This window comes from Mauremys reevesii, linkage group 2 (assembly GCF_016161935.1).
Source record: "Mauremys reevesii isolate NIE-2019 linkage group 2, ASM1616193v1, whole genome shotgun sequence".
Classification (NCBI taxonomy): Eukaryota; Metazoa; Chordata; order Testudines; family Geoemydidae; genus Mauremys; species Mauremys reevesii.
Genome location: NC_052624.1, coordinates 265,803,516 through 265,830,666, shown reverse-complemented (window position 1 = coordinate 265,830,666; position 27,151 = coordinate 265,803,516). Strand labels below are relative to the sequence as shown.

The following is a 27,151-nucleotide window of genomic DNA, read 5'->3' as shown; positions in this document are numbered from 1 at the left end:
TTTCTCTGTAGATTTTTTTTTGTTTGTTGTCGTCCCATCCCCATTTAGGTGGCTTTTTCACATGGCAATAGAGGAAAGAAACATCTCTTATTAAAATAAAAATAAAAAAACATTTTTTGTGGATTTACAATCCCATTTACCATTGGGGAGATTAAGGGGAAGGTACGGCACAGTAAACTTTTTTTAAAACTTATTTTTTAAAAAACTGATTATGCGTCAGTTTGACAGTGTCACTTTAAGCACATCATATTGAAATTTCATGCTAACTGATGCACATTTTTTCATACTGTCTGAACTCACGTATGTCACACTTTTTTTTTTATGTCAGCACTGCAGAAGCAGTATTACAAAAAATGGATGACATGAAGAAGATGCGTAGACGCCGAATGATAGACTTGGAAGACCTTGGGGTGTTCAATGATGCCGAGGAAGTAAATATGCACTCGTAATGTTTCTCTAGATTCAAAAGGGGGCTGTCTTTTAGACAGCCAAATGATTTGTTTGTTTGTATTTTTAATATAATTTTCCTATTAGCATTTCATATTAGCTATATTGAGAGGGGTAGAGAATATAACGTTATCACGGTGAGATGTTAGCCATATGCCAGTATTTTTATATTCTAACTTCTGAATAGCCTTATTACCACTTTTGAATGGATATTTTATATTTACTAACAATTATTTCAATCTTTAAAACTTTAATTTTTATTAAAAACTAAAAAAATAAACTTTACTGAAATCTGTAAAAGGATTGCTAGCTGATCAGGCTTCCAATGAATAAGCGCAACCAATATGTTTACTGGTTGTAGCTTTGATACTCAGCTGTCAGTTTCTATCCTATTTTGCTGGTTAAAGCAAACATAGAGGATGGTGCTGGTCTGGAAAGTTTATAGTTTTAAAAAGGCACCTGTGTGTGTGTGTGTTGCTATGGTTTCAGTTCCTCTTTGCCAGCTACATCTTGATATGTTACCACCTCAAAGTCTCTTAAAGGTAGATTACAATCAGTTGAGGAACTTGCAACTTACATGTGCAGCTCCACACTTTTTTTTCAATGGTGCTGGAAGAAGTTCTTTCAGAGTGCTAATTATCCTCCTTCCTAATTTTATTGTCCGTGAACAAAGGTGCTAACTGAGAAGACAGTCAGTTCACTATCCGCTTTGCCTCTAAATAGATGGGCCTTTTCTAATTCTTTACCTAATATTGAGCAGAATAAATGTTTATAGTTTTCTGATTGAGTCTAATTTGTTACATAAACTGAAATGGAGCATGCTTGATGTGAATATTAAGAGACAATAAACTTGGCAGAAGAACTAAAAGTGGCATTGGAAGGCCAAGTACAACCACACTTTAAATTAGCCTTTTATGCATGTGCAATACCTTGATAAATTTGCTGTATATATGATGTTCATACTGCAGGGACTGCCGCATGTGCAAATTTGTTATTTAACTGTCAATGATTTCCCCCACCCATCCCATAATTAGGAAAATCTTGATATGTACGCTCGAGGAAAGCAAAAGAGAGAGCAAAGAACTGATGAAGAAACCACTGATAATCAAGATGGCAGTGCAGGTCACCATTTATCTTAATTTTCTTTGTGTTGTATTTAACACTTCTAATATGGTCTGTTGAAGGGTTCTACACTACAGAAATTGTTTTCATAAAACATGTCTCTCTGTGTTGTATGCAGTTGCAAGGGGGGAGGGATAGTTCAGTGGTTTGAGCATTGGCCTGCTAAACCCAGGATTGAGAGTTCAATCCTTGAGGGAGCCACCTAGGGATCTGGGGCAAAATCAGTACTTGGTCCTGCTAGTGAAGGCAGGGGGCCAGACTCAATGACCTTTCAGGGTCCGTCCCAGTTCTGTGAGATAAGTATATCTTCATATATTACAAGCTTCCATCTTTTCTTGATGTCACAATCTAATAGAGGCAGTAGGTGTCCCTGGAACAGAGTAGAAATAATGTTCTAAATCTTGTCATGCTTTACTTTCACCTTAAGTGAAAGTAGGAAAATGTTAGATACTGCACTGTACAATATAAACACAGTTTCAAAACACGTTTGAATATCCAGAATCTTTTTCATTCTTAGTTCATTTCAACAACACTGGCTATCAAAACTGCTGAGAATATTAGCACTGTTGTAGATGTACTTCTTCGCAACACATTGGTAGGAGTTTCTGCCCCATCTGCATAAGGATGTTGCTAAGGGCGTTAATTAGAAAAAGGGAACTTACTGTCCTAAAAGTACATTCAGCTTGCTAGTTCTAGATTCTCTGTTTACAGTTCTTTAATCGCTCCAGCCAAGTACCATAACTACTGGAAGGCCAGTGCTTTATTTCACTTTTTTAATGTAAAATGCTTTTAAGAATGTTATCAATTTGAGATCTTACATGTGTAGACTTTAAACTGCAAATGTATCTATCCAAAAACAAAGTAACAGGAAATATAAATTAAATTTCAAATAACTCAAGACCCAGTTTTCTTGCAACTATGGCTATTGAACACTTGTTGTCATACTATATTTACCCACAGTTTGTCTTAGCTGTTTTTCAACAGTACATGCTTTTATTTCTCCAATGTGTGCACATTCAGAATTTGATTTAAATGTCAGCAGTTCTTCAGTGTAATTTAATGTAGATTTTTTTCTATTATATCTTAAGGTATATCTTACAGTGCCTTTTATGAATCACTCCACATCTAATTCTTGTTACATAACATTTTCAGCACAGACTGTTGGGGTGATAATAAAGGCTTGAAAAGTTATTGGCAAGTAAGAAGCTATCTCCAGTGAGCAGAGGGATGTAGACAATCAATTTTTGCAGAATTTAAGCTTTCACTGAAGGGGGGCGGGAAACAAACTTGCAATAACCTTCTGAATGCAAACTGATATTGCGCTACTAGCTTTTGAGAAAACAAAGCAAGTTCTTCACTTAGAATCTCAAACAACCACAAGGGTTGATCTGTCAACTCTTGAGTGAATTTTATTCAAATAATTATTTTCATGGCCTTATCAAACCTTTCTGTCCATGCTGGTTTTGAGGTAGAGGCTATCTCTCCCTGTATATTTGGCTTTAGGGCTCTGACCTGGTGTAAGGCTCTAGGCACTACTACAGTATACACAGTAGAGGTTAATTGTGTTCAGGTCTTCATTGTGCTTCCTCTTCTCCTCTTATTCTTTTCACAGTAGTTGTAGAAATTATCGTATTATAGTCCCAGATCAGTTATTTAACAAATTCCTGGTGAATGTGGGTAACATTAAAAATATTTTTTGTATTGTACCTGTAAACTCTAAATTTGTCATGTTTTTAGGATTTCTTGCTACTATTCCCATTATCAGCAGGCAGTACTTCTATGAAAAATGTTAATGTTTTCAAAGGGAGGATTGGGTTAAACTTTTTATTAATTATAGTGAGTGATTTGGTTGTATAGATACTATGAATTACTCTGTAGGGCATCCAGCTAGTACTATGTATTTTGATTTATCTCTATCAGCTCAACTCATCTTTAAGATGAGGATATTTTTAAATAAGATACTAGATAACTGTACTTGCTTTTTCCCTTTTACTGCCTTTCATCAGATGATCTCAGACTACTTTACGAAGGCTAATAAAAATGAGCCTCTCTCCTCTAGGTAGATATCCCCATTTTATGAATGGAGGAAAATGAGCCATAGAGAAGTTAGTGACTTGCCCACTGTCACTCATAATCTGCAGTGGAACTGGGAATCATTTGTAACTCCTGAATCCCAGTTCTGGGCTTTGTTAGCCATGAAAGCTTTTTTTAAAATGGTTTGGTCTTGGAATAACAGAAATACCACACCTAAGAAGAGCTCTAGTTTGTCTCTCTCACCAACAGAAGTTGGTTCGATAAAAGATATTACCTCACCCACCTTGTCTCCTAATATCCTGAGACCAACACTGCAAACAGAAAATACAATTATCACCTCTAATGGCATAGATATTTCATCTGAGACAATTAACAGTGGGTGAAATCTTGGACTTATTGAAGCCAATGCATGTTTTGCCATTGACTTTAATGAGGCCAGGATATTACCCGTTGTTTCTATATGAATGTCCCTCTTTACTGATTTCCTAATCTTGGACTATCTCTTGCATAAATTGCTCTTGGAAGTCTGCAGTCTTTCAGGTCCAGTTTGTAGTGGAATGTAACACAGTTTTAGAAATCTACACAGAGAGAAGTTTTAGGTTTAGTTTAATTGATTTTTAACTCATAAAACTAGTCCTGTCATAACTGATGACATTTGTTTTGCTGCCTGTTTTGAATATTCACTGGCAAAAAGCATCATTAAGTCAGAGTTAAGGTTGCCTTGTATTGTCTTGTGCCTGACTGCAATGTCAAGTGCAGAAAAACTGATTGAAAACCAGGAAATACAGAGTTAAGGTATGCACAAATGCAACCTTAACTCTGCCTCCCTGGAACAGTCAGTATCCTGGGAATTATATGCATCACCTGCTGTTGCATTCATTGTGTTAAATATAGCTGTATTGAATGGTGGATGGATTAGATAAGAGATCTGGGGACCCTGCCTCTGAGAGCCTGAACCTTTCTTCCTGACCCAATCCCCTTCTCACTTCAGTATGTGATCAAAGGAAAGAGATGCATATGTATCATGGCTAGACTCACTTCAGCAATGAGATCTGAAGGTTGTCACTAAGCAGTGCACCAGGGCTTTTCTTCTCATCGGGATTGTCAGCAGCGTAGTAGGATGTGAGATGTGAGTGGTCTGTTTTAATGATAGTATGTGGGAGTATAGTAGTTTCTAAATGGATAACCTACCCTACATGCTCAAAACTGAGGGACAGTCTTCACTCATTGCTATATTTGCTTTCTGCAACCAACTCTCTGTATAACTTTCCATGAGTAGTGTACCCAAATACTTGGATGCTAATAACTAAACTATATTCTTAAATTTATTCCCTAAATGTGGGTTATTTCTGATTATGCACTACATGTATCTTATGAGTGTTAAAACAAACTTTTTATATTTGTGGATAATCTAAGCACTATATCCAGATGTATAGACACCTTTTTTTTTCCCTTCAACCTATGCATTATATAATTTTTTAACATTAGCTTTAATACAAATATTTAAATGGTATCCTCTACAAAATGGTGCAACAGGGTTGTGAAATTTAGCCGGTGTGGTGGTGGTTCTATGCAGTAGGCTAAGTGGTTGAGAGTAGGGCAGGTATAGGTCACATGTCCTATTACGCGAGTATTCTGCAATATTTATAAAGGCAGTGTGTAAATGTGTTATGGGCATATTGGGGCATTGCTTAAAAAGGGCAAAGTTAAGGTTGCATTGTCATGTACCTTTAACTTTGTATTTCCTTCTTTTTCAGAAGTTTGAGGTTTTTTGCTGAATTTAATGTTCTGGAAGGGTACGAAATAATACCAGGCAACCTTAACTATTCATTAACCAAGTTTTTTGTCAGTTAATTTCCTAGGTTCTTTTTTTGTTTAACTGAAAGAAAAGTGTGTTTTGTAGGAGTTAGTGGTCATTTAGACAGTTGTAGTTTTCACCTATGTTTGCAGTTGAGGTGCTAATGTGGCTAGCAAAGGATAAACAATGGTATGTGATTCCTGAATGGCTCTCCCACCTCCTGTTCAGTTTGTTATAGTGGACTGGTATAATGGTTGTGCTTTGAAATGTTTGGAGGGTAGAGGTGCTGACAAGTTAGAGAGAAATCCCAGATATACTCTGTTTCTCAAAGTCTTGACTTTTTATTTTTATGTTGGGAACAGTAACTTAAAGAGCATGAGAAGACGGCCATGGCGTTCTTCTATCTCTTCCCGTATCATATAGCCTCCTTGCCAGTCTTTTCAGCTCGGCTCAGCCTTCCCTTTCCATCCCATTAAGCCATTAGCACATAAAAAGTTGCTCCTTGTTGTCTGGTGCCCTCTGATACATACAGATCACTGGCAGCAGTTCACTGGAGGCTTGCGTGCTACCTGGTTACATAAGTCAATCTGCACACTGTGTTAGGCCCCAAGCCCCAACTATGTCCCACCCCAGCCAGGATCCTCACCCTTGCTGCAGCCAGGCCTTCCTGGCCGTGCCCCAGGCCCACCCAGTCTGCCCCCTCTTCTGCCCTGGGCAAGCTGGATGCTTTCTCCCACACTTTGGCCAGCCCTTCTACCCCATGTGGGGATGGCATGTCCTTAACTCTTAATTCACTGCCTTTCAGAAGTTTAATTTGATCTACTTTTTAGGAGCTCCCTAGATCCCAGAACACAGGAAAGGAGAGGGCCTCTGATCCTCTTAGAAAGGCATAGCCCTCAGAGCCCATGTAGATGGCAGGGAGAGGAGCTCCAACCCACCCATAGAATCAGGTCCCCCTCCCCCCAAGATCCTGACACACACATGAGAGGGGAGAATGTGGTGTTGACTGGCCACCCACCCCATCTCACCCTCCCAATCTGTCTGAGCCCCTAGCCCCTTTCCTCATAATCCCCCAAACACTTCTCCCCATATTCCCCAACTTCCCAGAATAGCATTCACATGTGTAATTTTATTTTTCTTTTGAAAATTAGTTTGACTGCCTTCTGAATTATCCGCTGTACTCAGTTTACATTTTCCCCCAAATAAAAGCCCTTGATAGGCAAATTTAGTAAAATGCCTATGGTTTTCTCTGATTTCTGCACAGAAGGGGTTTCAAACTTAAGATGCCTCTGTGTAATTCAGATTTCATGGCCACAGCATGTCCCCTTGAGCCACCCGGGTCAAGTGAAGCTGGCTGGCTGGAAATCCTCTTGGGTAGTCGTTCTGCACATGTCCACGTAATGTATGTTTAGCACATACTAAGCTAGAGCGCTAAACCCTCTCCTTAACATTTTCAGTGTTGCTTCCCTAAAGGGGTAGTTGGTGCCATGCACCATCTGGAATAACAGTCAAATGAGTGAGACCATTTGGATGATGATCAGATCCTTGGTTTGACCACCAGGCATGTGCCAAAAAAGTTGGTAGTGTCTCAACCTTAAGAAATACAACTTCCCATCAAAAACTGCATCTTGGGAACCCTGTGCCCAAATGACCGTATATTTGCATCGCTAACTCTACCCAGCATCCCCAGGAGGCACACCAAATTTCAATGCAATCTGAATAAGCATGAGGATTTTAGAGCACTTGGAAGAGTCATCCTTTAAACAGGAAGGGCTTATGAACCTTAACATTGCAGAATACAGAGGGCATTTCAGTTAGCTAGGTTTATTATGAATGTTAACTATGTTTGGTGGTATTCATGGTATATGTAATCAATGAATTAAGACTCTGTTGTTTTCCATTAAACTAAGGGCAAGTGTAATTTACAATTATAGAGTCATCTGAAGAAGAAGCTGAAGACCAGGAAGATGAGGATGGAGAAGATAATCAAAAGCGCTATGACCTTAGACAGAGGAAAACTGTTGTACGCTACCAAGCCCCATTGGAAAGTAGGTTGTATATATCTTTTTTTTTTTTTTTTTTTTTGTGGCCTTGTTTCTTGTCTGTGGTTAGAGGCTACAGAAACACCATCTTTGGCAAAACAAAGTTTCATTTTCTTTAGCTTTCCCTCCTTTCTTCAGAGATCTGGCCTCTTTTATTCTCCCCTGCATCTTCTCCACTGTTTTGCACTCAACAGGCTAGTAGCACGCTACTCTGTGTCCTTGAATCCTGTGATACATGGTCTTTCCCAAAAGGATTTAAATACTGTATTATCTGTTCAGTATTAGCTTCCATCATGTTAACTTAGAAAAGATCTTGTGGTTTAAGATCACTGCATAATTCAACCTATATATTTAGTTAGTTCCAGTTTACAACATGATTACTCTTCAACTTTATTTTATAAACTTCTAATAAATTACAAATGAATTCTACATATGCCTATTGTTTCCTGATCTTGATCTAAAATCTTTATCAAGAAAGTCACCCTAAATACTCCTGAAGGAACAGTAACAAATAAAAACGACTTGCCAACCAATTTTCAGTGTTACTGTTTTCAACTGCTTTTTAAATGCAAGTTTTTCATGACTTTTCTTAAATCTAAACAAATTTGGCATACATTGACAAAATTCCTGGTTATGACTTTCATCTGTCCAATATTTCACTTTGTTTCCTGCTCTTTGTGTTATGTACTCTGATTTAAAGATCTACTAGAACTATCCTAAATTAAACTTTTTTGCTTTTAATAGAGCCAAGGCACCAAAGAAAGCCCAACCTATTTTATACTGGTCCATCCTCTCCTGTGAGACGAAGATATCCTTTTAGCCCTGCAGGACCACGAAGTCCCTACTGCAAAAGGATTAACAGGTTGGTATATGGGATGGTGATTGCCACCTATATGGATAAATGAGAACAGTCACATCATGGCATGTTGCTTAAAATGACTTTCAGAATAGTAGTAATTATGGAGGTGCTGGCTATGATGCTAAGGGAGGGAGGGTCAGCCCCAGCCCTGGGAGGCATGGGGAGGGCAGTTTGGGTGAGCCATGCTGAGTGAGTAGGGGTGGCTCTGGCAAGCCCCTGGCTGTACTGTTTTTACTTTTAAAAACACCCGGATGGGAACCACTTTACTTTCTCTAGCCTCTTCTCTTCCTGCCCTTTGGTGGCGGCTTGCATTACTGCTCCTGAACAGAAATAAGTTCTCCAGAGCTGCTCATGCTGCCCTCCCACCCAGAGAGTTTGTGATTAACGCACGTTAAGTATGCTGTGCGTTAATCGCACATGTTAGTGGCAGTTAATTGACAGCCCTACTGTTTACCCCCTTTAGTTACTGATAAGTACTTGCATCTTAAAATAATGGAGGAGTTTTTTTGTTCCCTGAGAATTTATATTTAATACTTTTGAGTATAAAAACTTTGTCCAGGATCTTCAAAAGTGACTAGTGGGTTTTGGATGTCCTTAATTTTTTATCCCCAACTTGAAAATCTTAAAGGGCCCTGTGTTTCTGAGAATGTATGCTCAGAACTTTCTGAAAAACAGGATTCCTTTAAGGCAGTGGTGGGCAACCTGCGGCCCACATTCGGCCCATCAGGGTAAGCTGATTGCGCGCTGCGAGACATTTTGCTGATGTTGACCATCAGCAGGCATGGCCTCCCCCGGAGCTCCCAGTGCTTCAGTTCACAATTCCCGGCCAATAGGAGCTGCAGGAAGTGGTGGGCCGAAGGGATATGCTGGCTGCTGCTTCCCACAGCTCTCACTGGCCAGGAACAGTGAATCACGGCCACTGGGAGCTATGGAGGGGCCGTGCCTGTGGATGGTCAATGTCAGCAAAATGTCTCGCGGCCCGGTATCAGATTACCCTGATGGGCCGCATGCAGGTCACAGGTTGCCCACCACTGCTTTAAGGTGTCAGTTTGAGTAACCAAAATCAGTAGTTACATTTGAAATCTTGGCCTTATTTTATGTGTGTTTAAGTAAACATTTCACCCTTTTTGGTATAAAAACCAGGTGTGGGGTTTTTTGTTTTTGTTTTTTTTTCTCCAGTGAGGATTCCTATTCCTCCTCTTTCCTCCTTCTCCCTCTCCCTCCCCCTCCCGGGGAGGGAGAAGCAAGTAGGGAAGCAATCCTACATTTACAGAAAATGGGCTAGATAACCTAATGGGTCTTAATCCTCTGTAAATTCTGAGGTGGAATTTGGAAAGAACAGTTAATAACTTGACCTTTTAGCTTTTTCAGAGTGAGCACATACTTAAGCTTATTACTGTTTTTCTGTAAACATTTTATTATAATACAGACGAAAGCATGCAATCCATAACAGTGATTCCACATCTTCCTCCTCTTCGTCTGATGATGAGCAACGCTTTGAAAGGCGTAGGAAATGCAGTCGTAACAGAGCATTAGGCCGGTAAGTATAATTATGTAGCTTCTCTCCTTTCCCCTTTTGGGAGAAATGGCATCTGCACTTACGTAAAATGTTAGTCTCTTAATTCTTATACTGCAGATTCTCTACATTGTGGCAACTTGTAGTCAAATCTGTTGGTATATTTGACGTTAGTCAATTCCAAAAGTAAAAAATTATCAGAAACTGGATTTGTTTTTAAAGAACCTCTTACATAGCATGTACTGAATTTATTTTGTAGTGTATATGGTTCTGCTGCTGCCCTGTTTACAAGGGTGTTTTTTAGCAAGGGAGAAACAGTGATACTGTAAAATGCAAAAGTAAACATAAAAGAAAACAAGAAAATGATTTTGTTTTAATTATTTAAATACTGTTTCTAACCATCGCAGGTACAGATTTCTGAGGCAGATCTCGGGTGCGATGTCCAAGTAGAATGGTGTTACTTTAATGAAAATTGTGTATTGTTGTGTGCATTTAGATTCTTCAGTCTGCCACAGAGCTAGCATGTAACAAATTTGGGGGTGAGGGGGGATTTGCTACAGAATTTAGGTCCATTGTTACATAAACTTGGGAGGGTGCAGCAACTGCAGGCCCGATCCAAAGGTCATGTGGATCCACAGAAAACATTGAAACAACAAACCTATCATGTTGCTGTTCCAATTCTGAGTATAGAAATAGCCAGTCTGTGAAAGAATGATTTTCATCATTAAAACTAAGCTAAATTCACAATGTCCAAAAGTGAACAAAGGGAGAAGGTTAGTTAATCCAGATACCATCAAACTTTGTTGGGGTGGGATTTTCAAAAGTGCCCAAGTATGTAGAAGCACAAATCTGTAGGCACCCCAAGGAAGTTGGTAGTATTTAGGATAACTGACCCTCTTCGTTTGTTTATATGGACATTGGAACTTTAATTCAGTTGAGGGATTTGGTAGTGCAGGAGTGCTTATCATAACCAGATTTTTCTTGCCAAATTATACAAGCTTATCTTATTTTAGTGTCTGTCTTCCCATTTCCTTGACTTTCAAATCAGGTGTCTTCCACTAAACTTTCGGAAAGACGAATTAAAAGGAGTTCACAAGGATCGGATGAAAATTGGAGCAAGCCTGGCCGATGTTGATCCAATGCAAATAGATTTTTCAGTAAGTACTTTGTCTCAAATAGTGTCAGTTACCCACTGATTGAAAGTGTGTTAACTTTGTACAGTTTTTCTGTAACTATCTATTTACTGCTGCCTTTGCACATAAACTCCTCAGCATGTTCTAAAATTGCCATGATTGCCAAGTGCATTTTCTTCTGTAGTTGCATATGAAGTCTTCTGTTGTTGCAGTGGTTCTCAAACTTTTGTGCTGGTGACTCCTTTCACATAGCAAGCCTCTGAGTGTGGGCCTCCCTCCCCCCCCCCCCCAATTAAAAACACTTTTATATATTTAACACCATTATAAATGCTGGAAGCAAAGCAGGGGTTGGGGTGAAGGATGACACCTCACAACCCCTCAGTAATAATCTTGCGACCCCCCCCGGGAAGTCCTGACCCACAGTTTGAGAACCCTATCATTGGATGCTTAGTAGAGTTGTCCTGTTGACCCTGCCTGATTTGAACCATGTATGAAATGTGATTTTTGTTTTTAACTCTCCTTGAATTAGGTACGATTTGATAGTGTGGGTGGACTATCTAGCCATATTTCGGCTTTAAAAGAGATGGTGGTTTTTCCACTGCTTTATCCAGAAGTATTTGAGAGATTCAGAATTCAGCCTCCAAGGTAATATGACGTGTATTGCAACTTGAAAACTCATGCTCTCGTTTATAGAGGAATATTGCATTTTAAGTATCTTTTTCATGTCCTAAAACATTTATGTGCAAACTTCATCGAACATTAAAAGACAAAGACTTTAAACAGACAAAACCCAGAATGTACAGAGTTTCAAGATTCATATAGTGCCAAGACACAACCAGAGACATAGTCTCTGGTCTTTAAGGTAAAGGTATACTCTGAAAAGTGACTCAGTAAAAATACCATTTTTACTGTCTATTTGTTTTCTATTTCATATACAATTTGATTAGTTTACAAGTGAAGAAGGATTTTCTAGCTACCAGCTCTGCAAACATCTTGACATCTGCAAGTCAGTGCTGAAGAAACTGCAGTCAGAATACTAGCAATGTTGTCTATCCATAGAACAAAATAAAAATGTTAGCTTCCCCTCTGAGAGCTGTATGCATTGCTAGCTGGTATGTAGTAAAAGGTGACTACATTAGATAGTAAGATGTGTGTGTATAGTAATAAGTGTTCCATAACTCTGAAATATTGGAATGACTTCAGACAAATACAGTGAGCAGATGTGATTTTAAGAAGGAGCCACTTTTATATAGTCTTACTACTTTGTGTAGGAAACAATGGTAATAAATTGAAATGCCCCAAAAAACAACAACAAAAAATCCCCAACCCCTGGTGAATGAAATGCATGAACACCTATCACAATATAATTTAATCTACAGTATTACAAATATTTTTTAAAATCCTCAAATGTATGTTGGGTGGGTTGTTTTGTTTTTTCTTGAATGTTCTTTGTAAAATGACTTAACTGCCAACTCTAAAACTTCTAACAGATTTCCAGATACGTGTGTGTGTGTGTGTGTGTGTGTGTGTGTGTGTGTGTGTGTGTGTGTTTTGTTACCTTCAGAAATCATCCTCATATCATTGTCAGCAGATTTTGGAATCAGAACCTGGAAATTTAAGCCTTTTAAGGGAGGAAGAATTAAACATTTTCTTACCAAGTTGTAATTCTTTGAAAACAAGGGCCTCAAATTGAATCAGTCTGGATCTGATTCATGGGGTTGGACTAAATGTTGGGCATATCCTGCCCATGGTCAGGTCACTTATTCTAGACTAATAATACTTCCTCTATCTTCACCCCCATGTATCTAATGAGATTGTAATCTCTTTGGAGCAAGAACTGTCTACTACGTGTATAAACAGTGGCTTAAACAATGGGGCCTTAATCTCAGGTGAGGCCTCTATTAGCTACTCTAATACAAGTAATATCATTTGTATTGATGGGCCGTTGGGACGGTGGCCACTGGGAGCTGCAGGGGACCATGCCTGCAGACGGTCAACGTCTGCAAAATGTCTCACGGCCCACAATCAGATCAACCTGCAGCCCGCATGCGGCCCATCGGGGTACCCACCACTGCTCTAAACAAATGGATGTTAGACTCTTTCTCAAGAAACCATGTCTATATGTAATCTCTTCAGTTTCTGACCTGTTTTAAGACTTTTATATTTTTTGATGTTGGAAAATGTCAAATTGGAAATAAGATGCAACCTAACAGTGAGCATAATCAACCATTGGCACAACTCATTTATCTTAGTAAACTAATTCGTCGTCAGTTGGAGTCTTTATAAAGGCATTCAGATCTTCATTTAAAGGATGTGATCTAGTTCAATCGCAAGTTATTGAACTCAATAATGTTCACTCACATTAGGAAAGAATAATTCCTGGAGTGTATCCTATGGGTACTCCACCGTAGGATATGCGCACTTCTGTGCACTCTCAATCAGAGTCTGCAGAGTAGTGTCTGTGGGCCTGCCTTTGTGCAGTGCAGCACCTTGTGCTCCGAACAAGGACATATAGGGAGGTGCTAGCCCACTGCCACTCAGTGCCTCCTCAATTGCATGGAGCTCGAGGTGACAAGGTCAGCTGTCTGCTGTATTCAGCTTCCTGCCTTCACTGTGTGAATTCTTTCTTTTGTTTGCTTTAGTAGTTTTTTTTCATTATTTATTTTCATTCAGTACCTATTTATTTTATATAACACTGTTGTGTTGGTAGAAGAGGGATCTTTTGTTTGCGTCAGAGCACTGTTTGTTATGCTCCAGGATTTTAGACCTGTGAGATTTGCCACCGGTCTTTTCCACTCTCTAGTGGACACTCCAGCTGCCTGCAGTATTTGGGGGACTCCCACAACTCTTCTAAATGCAAGGTCTGTCAGGGTTTCAAATGCAGATCCAAGAAAGACAGGGAGACTAGACTTAAGCTCTTATTAGTGGACCATGCTGTAGCTCCAGAGAGGTCCACTTCCCCCTGTACATCCGCCTCTACAGCCCAGGCTGCTTCAGTGCCAGTTGCTGCCTCATCTGCAACAAAGAAAACTCTAAAGAAGAAATATGTAACTTTTCTTCATTTTCTTGTATGGAGAGGTATATCACCCTGTAAGACCCACTGTTGGGAGACCTTTTGTCCCTCTGATGGTAGGAGTCGTTACCACTGAATCAGTACAGGGAAAAACTCCAGAGATGCCTACCACCAGAGCAGCTACTACTGTTGTTGGCACCATCTAACACCTTGCAGCACTGACAGACAGGGCTACCATCTGTGCCCTAGTACCAGAATCTCACCATACCTCTGAAAGGGGAGATGACACCACAGTCACTGTGGTACTGCAACAGCCTCCATCTTACCAGATGGTACTGGCCCAGACTTTGTGTGAAGGCTGTCAAAACTCTCTACCTTGTTCCAGGTTCCTTTCTGCAGAGGATCTCGTTATCTCTGATAAACCTGAGTCACCAGTACTAGCAAGCTCTAACAGTGCCACCTCCCCAGTACCACTATGAAAACAGCAAGTTGAGACTTGCTTAAGTCTCCAGCCTTTGATACCAGTCAGAACAGTGAAGGTCCTCACCCGCACACTTTGTTTACCTATCCACCCCTCCCACAAGCATTTTCTAGGCTTCATAATAGGGATAGATCACTATCGAAATCAAGTTCTCCCCTTTGGACTCTCCATGTCCCAAGGGTGTTCAGAGATTCTCTCAGTGGTAGTTGCACAGCTCCATCAGGGGAAATATCAATGTTTCCATATATGAATCACTGGCTTTGCAGGGTCTGGTCACCCCAAGAAGTTCAGTCAACAGCATCCAGAGCAGTAATGCTATTCCAATTTCTGGGCCTCTATCAACCTCAAAGCTATACAAACTCCAGTACAGAGAATATACTTTATAGGAACTACTCTTGACTCCACAACAGCAAGAGCCAACCTACCCAAGAATAGATTCTCCACCCGATCCAACCTAATCTCAACATTAGAGTGCAGTCTACTAGCAACAGTGAGGATTTGTCTACAGATCTTGGGTGACATGTTGCCCACCATGTATGTGTTTCCCCACACAAGGATGCACTTCAAATGCCTCCAGATATGGCTAAGAACAATATATATCCTAAATAGACACAGCTTCTCCAAATGTGTATCAGTATCTCAGAAGGTAATAGGTTTTTCACCATGTAAGAGTGTCTATGGAGAATCTGCATTAGAACTCCATTATTTCATCCAGCACTGTTGAAGACCCTCACAACAGATGTCTGTTAGGATGGGGAACTCAACTACAGAGAGCGACAGCATAAGGCAAATGGTTGACATAGGAATCAACGCTCCATGCCAGTATTCTGGAATAGAGACCAGTATGATGTGTGCCAACACTTCCTTTAAGCCATGCAAGGTCAGTTAATCAGTCGTGCTGGATAACAGGTTGACAAAGTATTATGTCAACTGCCAGGGTGGAGCAAGACCCCATCCTAATGTTGCAGAGGTGCTAAGGCTGTGGAAGTGGTGCATTTCCCATCAGAAATATCAGCTGTCGGTCTACCAGGCCTCCAGAATACAATTGCAAACTCCCTGAGTAGACCCTTCTGGCAAGATCGTGAATGGGGGATCAGACTGTCATCTGCAGCATCTGCCAGATGTGGAGTATAGTAGAGGTGAAATGTCACCTGTTCTGCTCCAAGGGAGGTCATTGTTGCAACTCTCTCAGGGATGGCCTGATAACACCATGTCCCTGTATCCTTCTTTATGCTTGCCCACTGTACCATTGATCCTCAAGACCCTTCTCAAGATATGCCGTGAAGGAACGAGAGCAATCTTTATATTGCGTGGTTGGCCAAGACAGGTATAGTAGCCAAACCTCCTGAATTTCATGGAGGCATAACCCCTCAGACATCTTATCAACAAGGACCTCCTGATACAGAACTCAGGAAGCCTCATCCATCCCAACCCCTCCTTTCTGAATATGAGGGTATGGCCCCTCAGTAGTTCTCAAGCATGGAATTAACCTGTTTGGATTGAGTTCAGTCAGTTCTTTTATCCAACAGGAATCCTGGAACTTGCAAAACCTACCTCTAAAGGTGGAAGCACTTCCAATCCTGGGGCTCCCTCCATCATCTCGAGCCTTATGAGTCCAGCTTTCTAAGATCCTGGACTGCCTGTTAGAATTAAAAACAGGGTTTCTCGATGAACTCTCAGGATACATGTGACCGCCCTTGCAACCTTCCACTCACCCATCCAGGGCTTCTGTTTTTGCCCACCCTACAACTACCAGATTTCTCAAGGGCCTATGTAACTTGTTTCCTCCTATTTGCCAGCCAGCCCACCAGTGGGACCTCAACCTTGTTCTAAACACCCTAAGGAAACCCCCATTCAAACCAATGGTGACCTCTTCCACCATGTCCTCAAAACTTAATTCTTGACTATCACTTCAGTGAGACAGATGCGGGAGCTGGGGGCACTCCTGACAGACCCATCATATACCACTTTCTACAAAGACAATTATACTATGTCCCCATTCTTTCTTTCTTACGAAGTCTCCTCGAAACCTACCATTAACTAGGAGATTTTTCTACCAGTTTTCTACCCAAAACTTCATGTATCCAGAGAAGAATAAAGTTTTTGTGCACTGGATGTCAGAAGTGCCCTTGCCTTCTATCTGTACAGGACTAAACCATTCCCAGTGTCTCCCAGGCTATTTGTATCAATTGCAGATAGGATGAAGGGCCAACAGATTTCAATGCAAAGAGAGTCTAAGTGGGTTTCGTGTTGCATCTTGACTTGTTATGAAAATGCTGGGGAGCAGTCTCCTCACAGAGTAACAGCACATTCCACCAGAGCTCCAGTCCACATCTACAGCTCTATTGAAGGACATTGCCACAGCAGAAATCTGCAGTTCTGGTAATTGGTCTTCTGTCCGTATATTTGCTAAACATTACACTATCATACCTGCTTCCAGAGATGATGCTGCCTTTGGCGATACAATCTTTCAAACGATCCTGGATTTATACTATCAGCACACACCTTCTCATTAAGTTACTCCTTGGGAGTCTACTGTGGTGGAGCACCCATAGGGACATATACAAGAAATAGTAGAGATTACTTAGCTTACTTGAGTTATTCAAGATGTTTTGTCCCTATGGTGCTCTGCTTGCCATCCTCCTTTCCCTGTGTTACGGAGTTCTGGCTTCATGGTCGAGCTTGCTGCCATTCAGTTCCTTCTCGGTCCTCCCTATGTACCCTCATTCGGAGCACAAGGTGTGCTGTTCTGCAAAGGTATGGATACACAGACACTACTTTGCAGTCTCCCATTGAGAGAACACATCCTGCGGTCTGGAAAAAACATCTCAAAGAACTCAAATTACTGTCAGGTAACTGACCTCTCCTCCTCTCTATGTATATCAAATTGTACATATATTTTTATTTTAATCTGTTATGCCCCTTTCTCAATTCTTCCCCCCCCCCCCCCCCATCAACCTTCATATATTGATGTTTTGTTGTCTTACATCTCAAGCTCTTTGGAACAGTTTCTGTTCCTTTCCAATGTATTGCAACTGAAACATGGGAAATCTTGTATTTTACAGGGGCTGTCTATTCTACGGTCCACCTGGTACTGGAAAGACCCTGGTTGCTAGGGCACTTGCTAATGAGTGCAGTCAGGGTGATAGAAGAGTAGCCTTCTTTATGAGAAAAGGTGCTGATTGCCTCAGTAAATGGGTGGGAGAATCTGAACGACAGCTTCGTTTATTATTTGATCAGGTAATATTCAAATTAGACTATACACTTTTATTATATGTGGAGCTGGTATTGAAATCTGTAGTTAAGGTTGCCAAACACTTTCTATTATAAGGCTCTGTTTTTCACTTGCTTATAACTTTGCAAGACTTTAACTCTTGGGGCTGAAATTTTCCATGGTGGTGCCTGTCTGAATTTTTTTAGAAGTTCAAGTAAAAATTGTCCAGATGTTTTGGGGAACCTGATTAGGGGTAGATGGGGAGGAAATATATTTTTGCCTGTGTTTGGTGTGTGGTGTGGGGTTTTTTTTTGTTTTTGGTTTTGGTTTTTTTGGTTTAATCTTACAAGTGTTTCATTGAGAAGCTCTAGCGCCTCCATGCTTTGGTGAGATACTTGAAATTTGGCAGGCGCACCTTTTGAAAAGGTGCAGAGGAGGGTTGCAGGAGCTGGGATGGTATGAATGAGGAGCAAAGGGAGAAGGACACAGGCTGAGAAAATGGGGTCTGACAGGCCTATATCGACTAGGACAGGCTCACCTCCAGGACCTGGTGCTGAACCCCAGGAGTCTGTCTGTCTCTGTCTCTCTCTCTCTGTCTCATATATCAGCAAATAGCTGTGAACTGACTGGCAAAGGGTGTCTCATCTACTCATAGTGGCTGGTCCATTTAGAAAATAACTGCCTACTGTTGCTACCAGTTACTTTGTTACCTCAAGTGGTAGAGGTTGGTGCTGTGGCTATAAAGGCCTGCACCTTCCTGATGACCCATGTTGGGTAGGAGGGTCAATATGGTTGTACACGATAGCATTTGCTTTATCAGGGTAGGGTTTTTTGTTTTGGGGGCAGGATTTTTTTTAAATCAGAAATTACATCCAGGAATGTGTGTGGCATTAATTCTGGCATTTCTTAACTTCTGAGTGCTTAATGTTCTTCTAATGTAGTTTTTTGAATGCATTCTTTTTTACATATATTAGTTTCAATATTCCCGAGTCTGCCTTTCCTTTTAGGCCTATCAGATGCGTCCTTCAATTATTTTCTTTGATGAGATAGATGGTTTGGCTCCTGTACGATCCAGTAGACAAGATCAAATTCACAGGTATTACACTTCATATTTTTAAAAAATAGAGAGTTAAAATCTGCTTGAACCTTGTAAGAGGGGGAGGCTATAGTGTTAGTAGTCTTTTTTTTTTTCTTGTGTGTGTATATAGGGGCATCAGCATTAGGAGGCCTCTCTAAACTTGGGTAGTATTAAGTTGCAAGTAATTAGATTTTGTAGCGATACCAAGCTCAGTGTGGTATTTTAATTTTTTTGTAATGTAGTTTCTCTGACACACTCCTATGTTTGTACAACCCTCCAAATGAAATTATATTTCCAGTCTGTCAGTTTGCTTTCCTTTTAACCCTTTTCAAGCAATATCATAATCAGGGGCCCAAATATATCACAGTTATTGCCCTTTGAACTGCAAAATTCTCTTTGAATCTGCCTTATAATTATGTTGCAATATCCAAAACTTCATTTTAAAACCGTCTTTAGCCTTTATGGTTGCAGTGTGAACCAGTGCAGTTATGTCTGCTGTCTCAGTATGCAGCCTGAAACCATAGTTCTGAGAGAAGTGTGACTTGCTTCCATTCATCCGCTTAGGGTGTCATCTTTTGAAGTCTAAAAAACATCAAGTTAATGTACTTTGCCATTGGTATATTTTGTGGTAGGGTGGAGTTACTGTCAGCTTGCTGAGGTAGAGTTATGAGAAGTTCAGTCCTACGTTCCTTTCCCCCCCCCCCCGCATTTGAAGTTGCATGCACCCCAATCCAAAAGGGGAGGGAAAGAGGTGGTATATCTTCACCATAGCACTGAGAATCAGCTGCCTACTGGTTGATCAACAAAACACCACCATGGCCTAGTCTGTACTAGCATTCTACTTTGGTATAGCTACATCTCTTGGGGGTGTGAAAAATCCACACCCCTTAGGTTGTTACAGCTACATCTCTAACACCTCATATAGACAGCACTAGGAAGCCACTTACCTAGCTACCACCTCTCTTGGAGGTGGATTACCTACACTGATGGGAGAATCATTCCTGTTAGCATAGGTAGTTTCTACACTGAAGCACTACAGCGTTTTAACTGTTAAACAAGCCCCAGGTCTTCTGGGGTGCCAAAAGCTCCAGCTGTCAACACCTCTAGCTTTCCTGCGACAACTTTACCATTTGGCACTTTTAGTACAGAAATTGGCAATACATTGAAATTTTGGGCCAGTATAAAAATGAATAACATTAAAAAATAACAATGGATGGCGTACAGGCCAGCACAGCAATAAATGGAAGAGAGCTCGGAGAGGGGTATTTGCATAACTTGGGATTCCCTGCTATCTAAGTTAGGCTTGACCAAAGTATACTTATAAGTAATACTATTGTTTGTATTGAGTAATGCCTAGAGGCCCTATTCATATTGTGCTAGGTTCTGTACTGACATGCCCTCTTTGGGGTAAGTATCATGTTACTTAGATTGCAAGTAAAATCTTTACCTTTTGGATTAAAAAAGAAACTAAGGCTTGTTCAAGACTTGATTCTATCATGGTGTGGTTTTTGGTCTTTGTTTGCTTATCTCGAGGGGAGGAATGTTCTGCACAGAACATCATAAAAGGCTCTTGTCTGAACACTTTTTTACTAACCAAAAAATAATTCCAGTAACGCAAGCTTTTCCTTTCTTGATCGTAACCGCTCTACCCAAGTTTCACTCAATGTAACATAGGCTTAGTTAACTGAATGAATAAAAGCATTTCTCTATCAGTTCTATTGTATCTACGCTGCTGGCACTTATGGATGGCTTGGATAGCAGAGGAGAGATTGTGGTAATTGGAGCTACTAACAGACTGGATTCAATAGATCCTGCTTTACGAAGACCTGGGCGTTTTGACAGAGAATTTCTTTTCACCTTGCCAGATAAAGAGGTAAAATCTTTTATTCAACCCTAACAATAAGGTGTCAAATTATTTCTAGCATAAGCCACAGTGTATTGTGGAGTAATGAAGGATGTTTGGGAATGGTGAAGTTGGGATTCTGTGCTTTACACCTTGAGTGATAGAGGTAATATATTGTTTCATGTGGAGTGTAGGTAGGGTACTGAAAACAGCACTTGTACAAAACCCTTTCATTGACCATCAGTTTTGTAACACTAGTTCCACTCTGATCATGCAGAAAAGTTGAATGTCACCAAATAATGACACTTACTGATGTAATTATAGTGGCCTTCAAGTAGGTGTAAAATATGGTAGTGTATAAAATAGTGAGAACCTGAAAATGAGAGAATGGTATATGTGACAGATAACTACATTTAATTATGAGCCACCCTTGGATTAACAGTGCAGTGCTTAAAGTGCTAGAGTGTACCACTGCCTAAAACATTTGAATTCATCATTCATGTTCTGTGGTTAAGCTTGGCAGCATTTTATTGTAATCGATGTATGCCAGTAAAAAATATTGACCGGTAACAGTCAGCAGGAGTGCAACCTTCCCCTGAACTTCCTTGCACCTGCAGAAATCTAGTGTCAGAGGCCCTGCAGCAGTGCAGAGAGCCCTCTACAGCTCCATTTTGTCACAGCCGCACTGCCCTGGCAGTGGTGCTGCAGAGGGCTTCTTGCGCAGCCAGTGACACTCAGTCCCTGTAGGCGGAAGGTGCAGGAAAGGCTGTTGTCTTGGTGTGGCAGAAGAGAGACACCCCAGCCAGGAGAACGAGCTTCCAGCCACACGCGGGAGGCCACCCACTGCTGAATGGCTCTTGGCTGGGGACAGAGCCATTCAGCAGTGGGGTAGTCTCCCCTGAAGCTAGGGATTTGTCTTCCTCCTGACAGCCTTGGCCCTGGATCTCTGCTCTGTCCCACCAGGATCACAGACTTTCACCTGCAGGAACTAGGTGTCACCAACCCAACAGCCATGCAAAGAACCCTCTGCAGCTCAGCTGTTGTGGCCCCACTCACCAGCCAGTATTGTGGGGGCTGTCCCCGGCGGGAATGGTTCAGTAGCACCCCGCAGCTGAATGTTCATCATCGTCCTTTCAGTCCTGGCCTGGAGTTTCTGTTTCCACTGTACCGTGGGCTCCATGTCCATGCAGGCAACCACCTGCAGGCCTACTGGCAGTGCTTGGATTAAAAATATTAAGGATATATTTTTTTTATTTTTAATCCTGGTACCTAGTGACATATTTCTAATCATACTAAAATTATTGAAACCCAAGAAAAGAGGTGCAGGTTAGCTCAGGTTCAACACAGAATATGATCAGGTTACCTATTGGGCATTATTGGATTGATGTTTTTGTTGGTAGTTCTCTTAAGTACTTGAACTGGGCTGTGGGAAACATTCAGACTCAGCTGGGATGAAGAGCTTTAAATTTTTGTTCCATTTGTTGAAAATGCCCCTGCTGTTTAATCGAAAGTATGAGTAGAAATATTAAATATGAATAACTCAGAATAGCTAGTCCTTCTCCTTGATGTCAAAAACTTTAAGCTGAGGGTCTTCTCTGTTTCATATAAAATAAAAATTAAGGAAATGGGAGTTGCACTATGATAAATTTAGGGATACCTTGACACTGTAGAAGTAGATGGCTAGGTCCAAAGATCTATAATCCAGATTTTTCCCTCCACATGCTGCAAAAGGATGAAAGGCCTGAAGGTTCTTGTCCTAATTATATGTCAGTCTCACCTCTACTTCCCTGATGCACATGTCTATAAGTCTACCAGTTGAGTCATGTGGAAACAATATCTTCCTCTTGTTGTATTTTTACTTCTCTCTGTGTTACCACCTTTTTAAAAGGAACTGGTGACACGGTTATTCTATGGAGCAGAGATGTCTGGGCCACTTTAAGGCTCTAAGGCATTGTGAACTTGTGAATTTTGTCTTAGTAAAGCATAACTCCTGGGGAAATGGTCTGTTGAGATCTTTTAGAGCAAACATCGGTATTGGTAAAACTCATTTTAAAGTAAATGACACTTGAGATTGAAACCAACTTTCACTGTATGATGGGGTTTACAGACCCACATACTAACCTAGAGCAAGGCATGGGGCAGTACTGGGCAAGGAAGACCACATTCCTTAGCAGCTGCCAGGCATGCTGCAATTGGAGGGACAGCTTAAAAGGGCAGAGGCAAGGAGGGGAAAGAGCTACAGGCTGTACCAGGAAGTGAGGCTGACACTGGGAACTGTTGGGAAGAGTGACTACAGCATTAGCAAGGCCACTGTGGAAGCAGTGATCCATATTCTTCACCCCATTTTGCAGTTGGGAACCCAAGAGAGGCCTCAAAGGAGGAGACATTGTTCCCTGGTGGACTGTGCTGATACTGTACTGCTAAGACTGGGACCATGTCCCAGACAGAGGAGCCACAGCCCAGCAGGAAGTGACCCGTAAGGCAGTGTAACTTGGGGAGGACCAAGTGGTCCAGATACTGCACCACTCCTTTAGAACTCTGGGTCGGGACCCTTTAGTGGGGTGGTTACCCTGCTCCTGCCCTGAAGGGCTTAAAACAGTTCCTGGGAGAGGGCTGTGGCAGGGGAAAAGCTGGACTGATTGGGAAAGCAGCCACAGGTGTAGCCAGTGCAATTGGGGCCCAGCTGGCCCTTATAAGAGGGTGGTGGGCCAGAAGGAACTACACACTCTCCCTAGCTCCTTAGAGAGAGAAGGGCCTGGCTGCCTGGGAAGCTGAGGAGGGTACCTAGGGTGGAGCAGTGGAAGAGCAGAGGGAACTGGGGAGCTGCAGCCTAACAAAGCCACAGGCTGAGTTAAGGGCCCACAAAAAGGGTACTAGGGCTGCAGAGGGGCAGCCCAGGAATACCAACCTGATCTAGAAGTGGAGAGAATTCTTCCAAGATCATTAGTCTTAAACTTGAGAGAGCTCACTTTTTGTCCTGGGAGCTTTCAATGGCTGTTCTTGTTAAAAGGAAAACCTGAAAAGAAGTGTCCAATTTAAGAAGTATCTAAAACCTTAAATTTGTTGAAAGCAGCCGTCGCTATTTTAGGCAAGTAAATTCTAGTAACATATCAACATTTCCTTTTTAAGAAAAGAGGTGATTATATTGTCATCTACTTTTAAACTAAAGATTTTTACAGGGGAAAAACAGGATGTGCTCTTTTTGTTTAAAAAGTCTTTATTTCTAGGCTAGAAAAGAGATTCTCAAGATTCACACGAGAGACTGGACCCCTAAGCCATTGGACACGTTTCTTGAAGAGTTAGCAGAAAAATGTGTTGGTAAGATTAAGAACCAAAAGAGTTATCAGAGAATACAAGTGACTAATTTATAGTTTAGCGCACACAAAAATAAGTTTTCATCTAAAAGCTTAATACTAAAATTATTTAATTAAAATACTTATTTTTCTTTGATTTTTCATCCACTAATTGTTATGGTTTTTTTTATATATATGAACATAGACATTTATTTTTAACAACACTCACACTTTCACCATTCTTCTGGCAAAGGGGGCTGGATGCAGTTCTCTTTTAGAAGTCCATCTAGACCACTAAGAACCCAGTCTTGCAATGCATCTGCTCAGGGCCCCACTTATCTCAGTGGGGCTTTGCACAGGCAGAGAAGAACACCGGCAGAGTAGTTGGGCCGATAGCAGAATGAGGGATTTCTTACCTATATCCCTTCCTTTTTTTTTTTCCCAGAAGGTCGAGCATGTTGCTTCTGTTAGGCTTCATCTTCTGCTGGGTCAGATAGTTACATACTCTAGCTTTGTATATGCTGCTTCTAGATTTTTTTTTTTTGATTGTCTGAGACAGGGAACTAAATTTCACTTATTTGTTCATAGGATATTGTGGTGCAGATATTAAGTCCATATGTTCTGAAGCTGCTTTGTGTGCTTTGCGACGACGTTATCCTCAGATATACACTAGCAGTGAGAAGTTGCAGTTGGATATCTCTTCTATTAAAATAACAGCTAAGGATTTTGTTGTGGCTATGCAGAAGACTATACCAGCTTCTCAAAGAGCTGTGACTTCACCTGGCCAAGCACTCTCAGCCATTTCGAAACCACTGCTTGAAAAAACACTTCACAGAATTTTAGGAGCCCTACAAAGAGTGTTTCCACATGTGGAGCTTGGAATAAAAAAAGGACAAAAGACAGGTAAAACACTCCTTTATTATTATTTTTTTATTTATTTTGAATTCTTGCATATTTCTATCAAGGTAAAAGCTTTTCTTTAATTTGTGACATTAACACACTAAATCTATTCACATTTTCCAATTTTTTGCGTGTATACTTTTGGGCAGTAGAACTTTGTTTTTTTGTGAGGGCGGAGCCTTCCATGGTTCTGTGACACTGGAATCTACCCCAGACACAGAATTTTGTTGAAAGAAATTTAGGCTTTACTTCATACCTTACATTTACAAGAACATCCCATATGTAAAATAGTGTGTACAGTAGAACCTCAGAGTTATGAACACCAGAGTTATGAACTGACCAGTCAAACACACACCTCATTTGAAATCGGATATACACAATCAGGCAGCAACAGAGACCAAAAAAAAAAAATCCAACCAAATACAGTACAGAACTGTGTTTAAACTTAAACTACTAAAAACAAATAAAGGGAAAGCTGCAGAAGAAAAATGCGTAGTAACGTTTCAAAGCAGCATTAAGTCAATGTTCAGTTGTAAACTTTTGAAAGAACCACCATAACGTTTTGTTCAGCGTTACAAACAACCTCCACTCCTGAGGTGTTTATAACTGAGGTTCTACTGTAATTGTATTCCTTTTTGTCCTGAGATAGCATGAAATAATAGATCTGAGAGGTGTGAACTACACTCATTCATCTCAGTGTGGTAATGCTAAAGCCCAGAACATGGGAACTGCTATATTGGAGCAGACCTGTGATTCATCTACTATAGTAGCTTGTCTCCAAAAATGGCCATCACCAGATTCTTCAGAGAAGGTGCAAGAAACCCTCGGTAGGCAGATGCAGAATAATCTAGATGCCCAGTAAGTCTCCTCATAATCCCTAATAGGTAGGGATTGGTTGCAAAACCTAAAGTATGAGGATTTTGTCCCTCCCCAAAACTTTTTAACATTAACTGTTTATAATTCTAGGTTTCAGAGTAGCAGCCATGTTAGTCTGTATCCGCAAAAAGAACAGGAGTTCTTGTGGTGCCTTTTAGAGACTAACAAATTTTATTTGAGCATACGCTTTTGTGGGCTACAGCCCTCTTCATCGGATGCATAGAATGGAGCATATAGTAAGGAGATATATAATACACATACATGAAAAGGTGGGAGTTGTCCTGCCAACTCTTAAGAGGCTAATTAATTAAGAGAGAACTTTTTGTAGTGATAATCAAGATAGCCCATTACAGATAGTTTGACAAGGGGCGGGAGAATATTTAACATGGGAAAATAGATTCAATGTGTGTAATGGCTCAGCGTTCCCAGTCTCTAATCAAGCCTAAGTTGATGGTGTCTAATTTGCATATGAATTCAAGTTCAGCAGTTTCTCGTTGGAGTCTGTTTTTGAAGCTTTTCTGTTGCAAAAGTACCACCTTTAAGTCTGTTACTGAGTGGCCAGGGAGGTTGAAGTGTTCTCCTACTGGTTTTTGAATGTTATGATTCCTGATGTCAGATTTGTGTCCACTTATTGTTTTGTGTAGAGACTGTACATTGGCCAAACCGGACATGGCAGAGGGGCATTGCTGGCACATGATGGCATATATCACATTGGTAGATATGCAGGTAAACATGCCCCTGATGGCATGGCTGATGTGATTAGGTCCTATGATGATGTTACTTGAATAGATTTGTGGACAGAGCTGGCATCGGGCTTTGTTACAAGGATAGGTTCCTGGGTTAGTGTTTTTGTTCTGTCGTGTGTGGTTGCTGGTGAGTATTTGCTTCAGGTTGGGGGGCTGTCTGTAAGCAAGGAGAGACAGCCTTCCAGTAGTGTCATATCCTGAAAGAGCGGCTTTCAATGGTCAGAGTGCTAGGAACACATTTCTGAGGGATATACAGCAATTCCGTTCCCCAGCAGCACAAAAACAGAATCTTGCAGAAGTCTTTGGTAGCACTGAGAGCACTAGAACATCTGTGCCTTGTGCAAAAATCTGGAATTTAGTAGCACACCTCTTGGGCATTGATGCAGGGTCAGCTCCAGGCACCAGCAAAGCTGGAATTTGGCGGCGGGGCCCTCTTTCCCTCTCTTCCCCTTTGAGCTGCTGCCGAAGAGGAAGAGAGGGAGGACTCACTGCCGAAGAAGCGGTGCTATTGAGCTGCCGCCGAAGTGCCGCCGCTCGTCGTGTTTTTTTTGGCCACTTGGGGCGGCAGAAAAGCTGGAGCCGGCCCTGTTGATGGCAGTCAAGAAAATTTTAGTGTCAGCATCCTCATGGGAACCAACAAAGAAACTCCACTGAACAGCACAAGGCAGCAGCTTCATTATGCCATGTGACAAATTTTTGAGCAATTCTTCATATATTGGAGCATTTTTCTTGCAAGGTTTGTGATTAACTCATCCC

The 27,151-nt window shown here is 41.0% G+C and overlaps 1 protein-coding gene across 8 annotated transcripts in view; it reads left to right on the top strand.

Annotated features, from left to right (window-relative positions):
• ATAD2 (ATPase family AAA domain containing 2) overlaps positions 1 to 27,151 on the top strand; it is an 80,627-nt gene that overhangs the window by 13,747 nt on the left and 39,729 nt on the right. For all 8 annotated transcript variants that reach the window (XM_039521250.1, XM_039521251.1, XM_039521252.1 and 5 more), the window contains exons 5-16: positions 329 to 431; positions 1,482 to 1,569; positions 7,336 to 7,449; positions 8,188 to 8,305; positions 9,732 to 9,842; positions 10,867 to 10,975; positions 11,481 to 11,596; positions 17,511 to 17,685; positions 18,667 to 18,755; positions 20,451 to 20,610; positions 23,808 to 23,898; positions 24,462 to 24,776. In XM_039521250.1, coding sequence (XP_039377184.1) covers positions 329 to 431; positions 1,482 to 1,569; positions 7,336 to 7,449; positions 8,188 to 8,305; positions 9,732 to 9,842; positions 10,867 to 10,975; positions 11,481 to 11,596; positions 17,511 to 17,685; positions 18,667 to 18,755; positions 20,451 to 20,610; positions 23,808 to 23,898; positions 24,462 to 24,776 — 1,589 coding nt within the window. The remainder of the gene's footprint in view (positions 1 to 328; positions 432 to 1,481; positions 1,570 to 7,335; positions 7,450 to 8,187; positions 8,306 to 9,731; positions 9,843 to 10,866; positions 10,976 to 11,480; positions 11,597 to 17,510; positions 17,686 to 18,666; positions 18,756 to 20,450; positions 20,611 to 23,807; positions 23,899 to 24,461; positions 24,777 to 27,151) is intronic.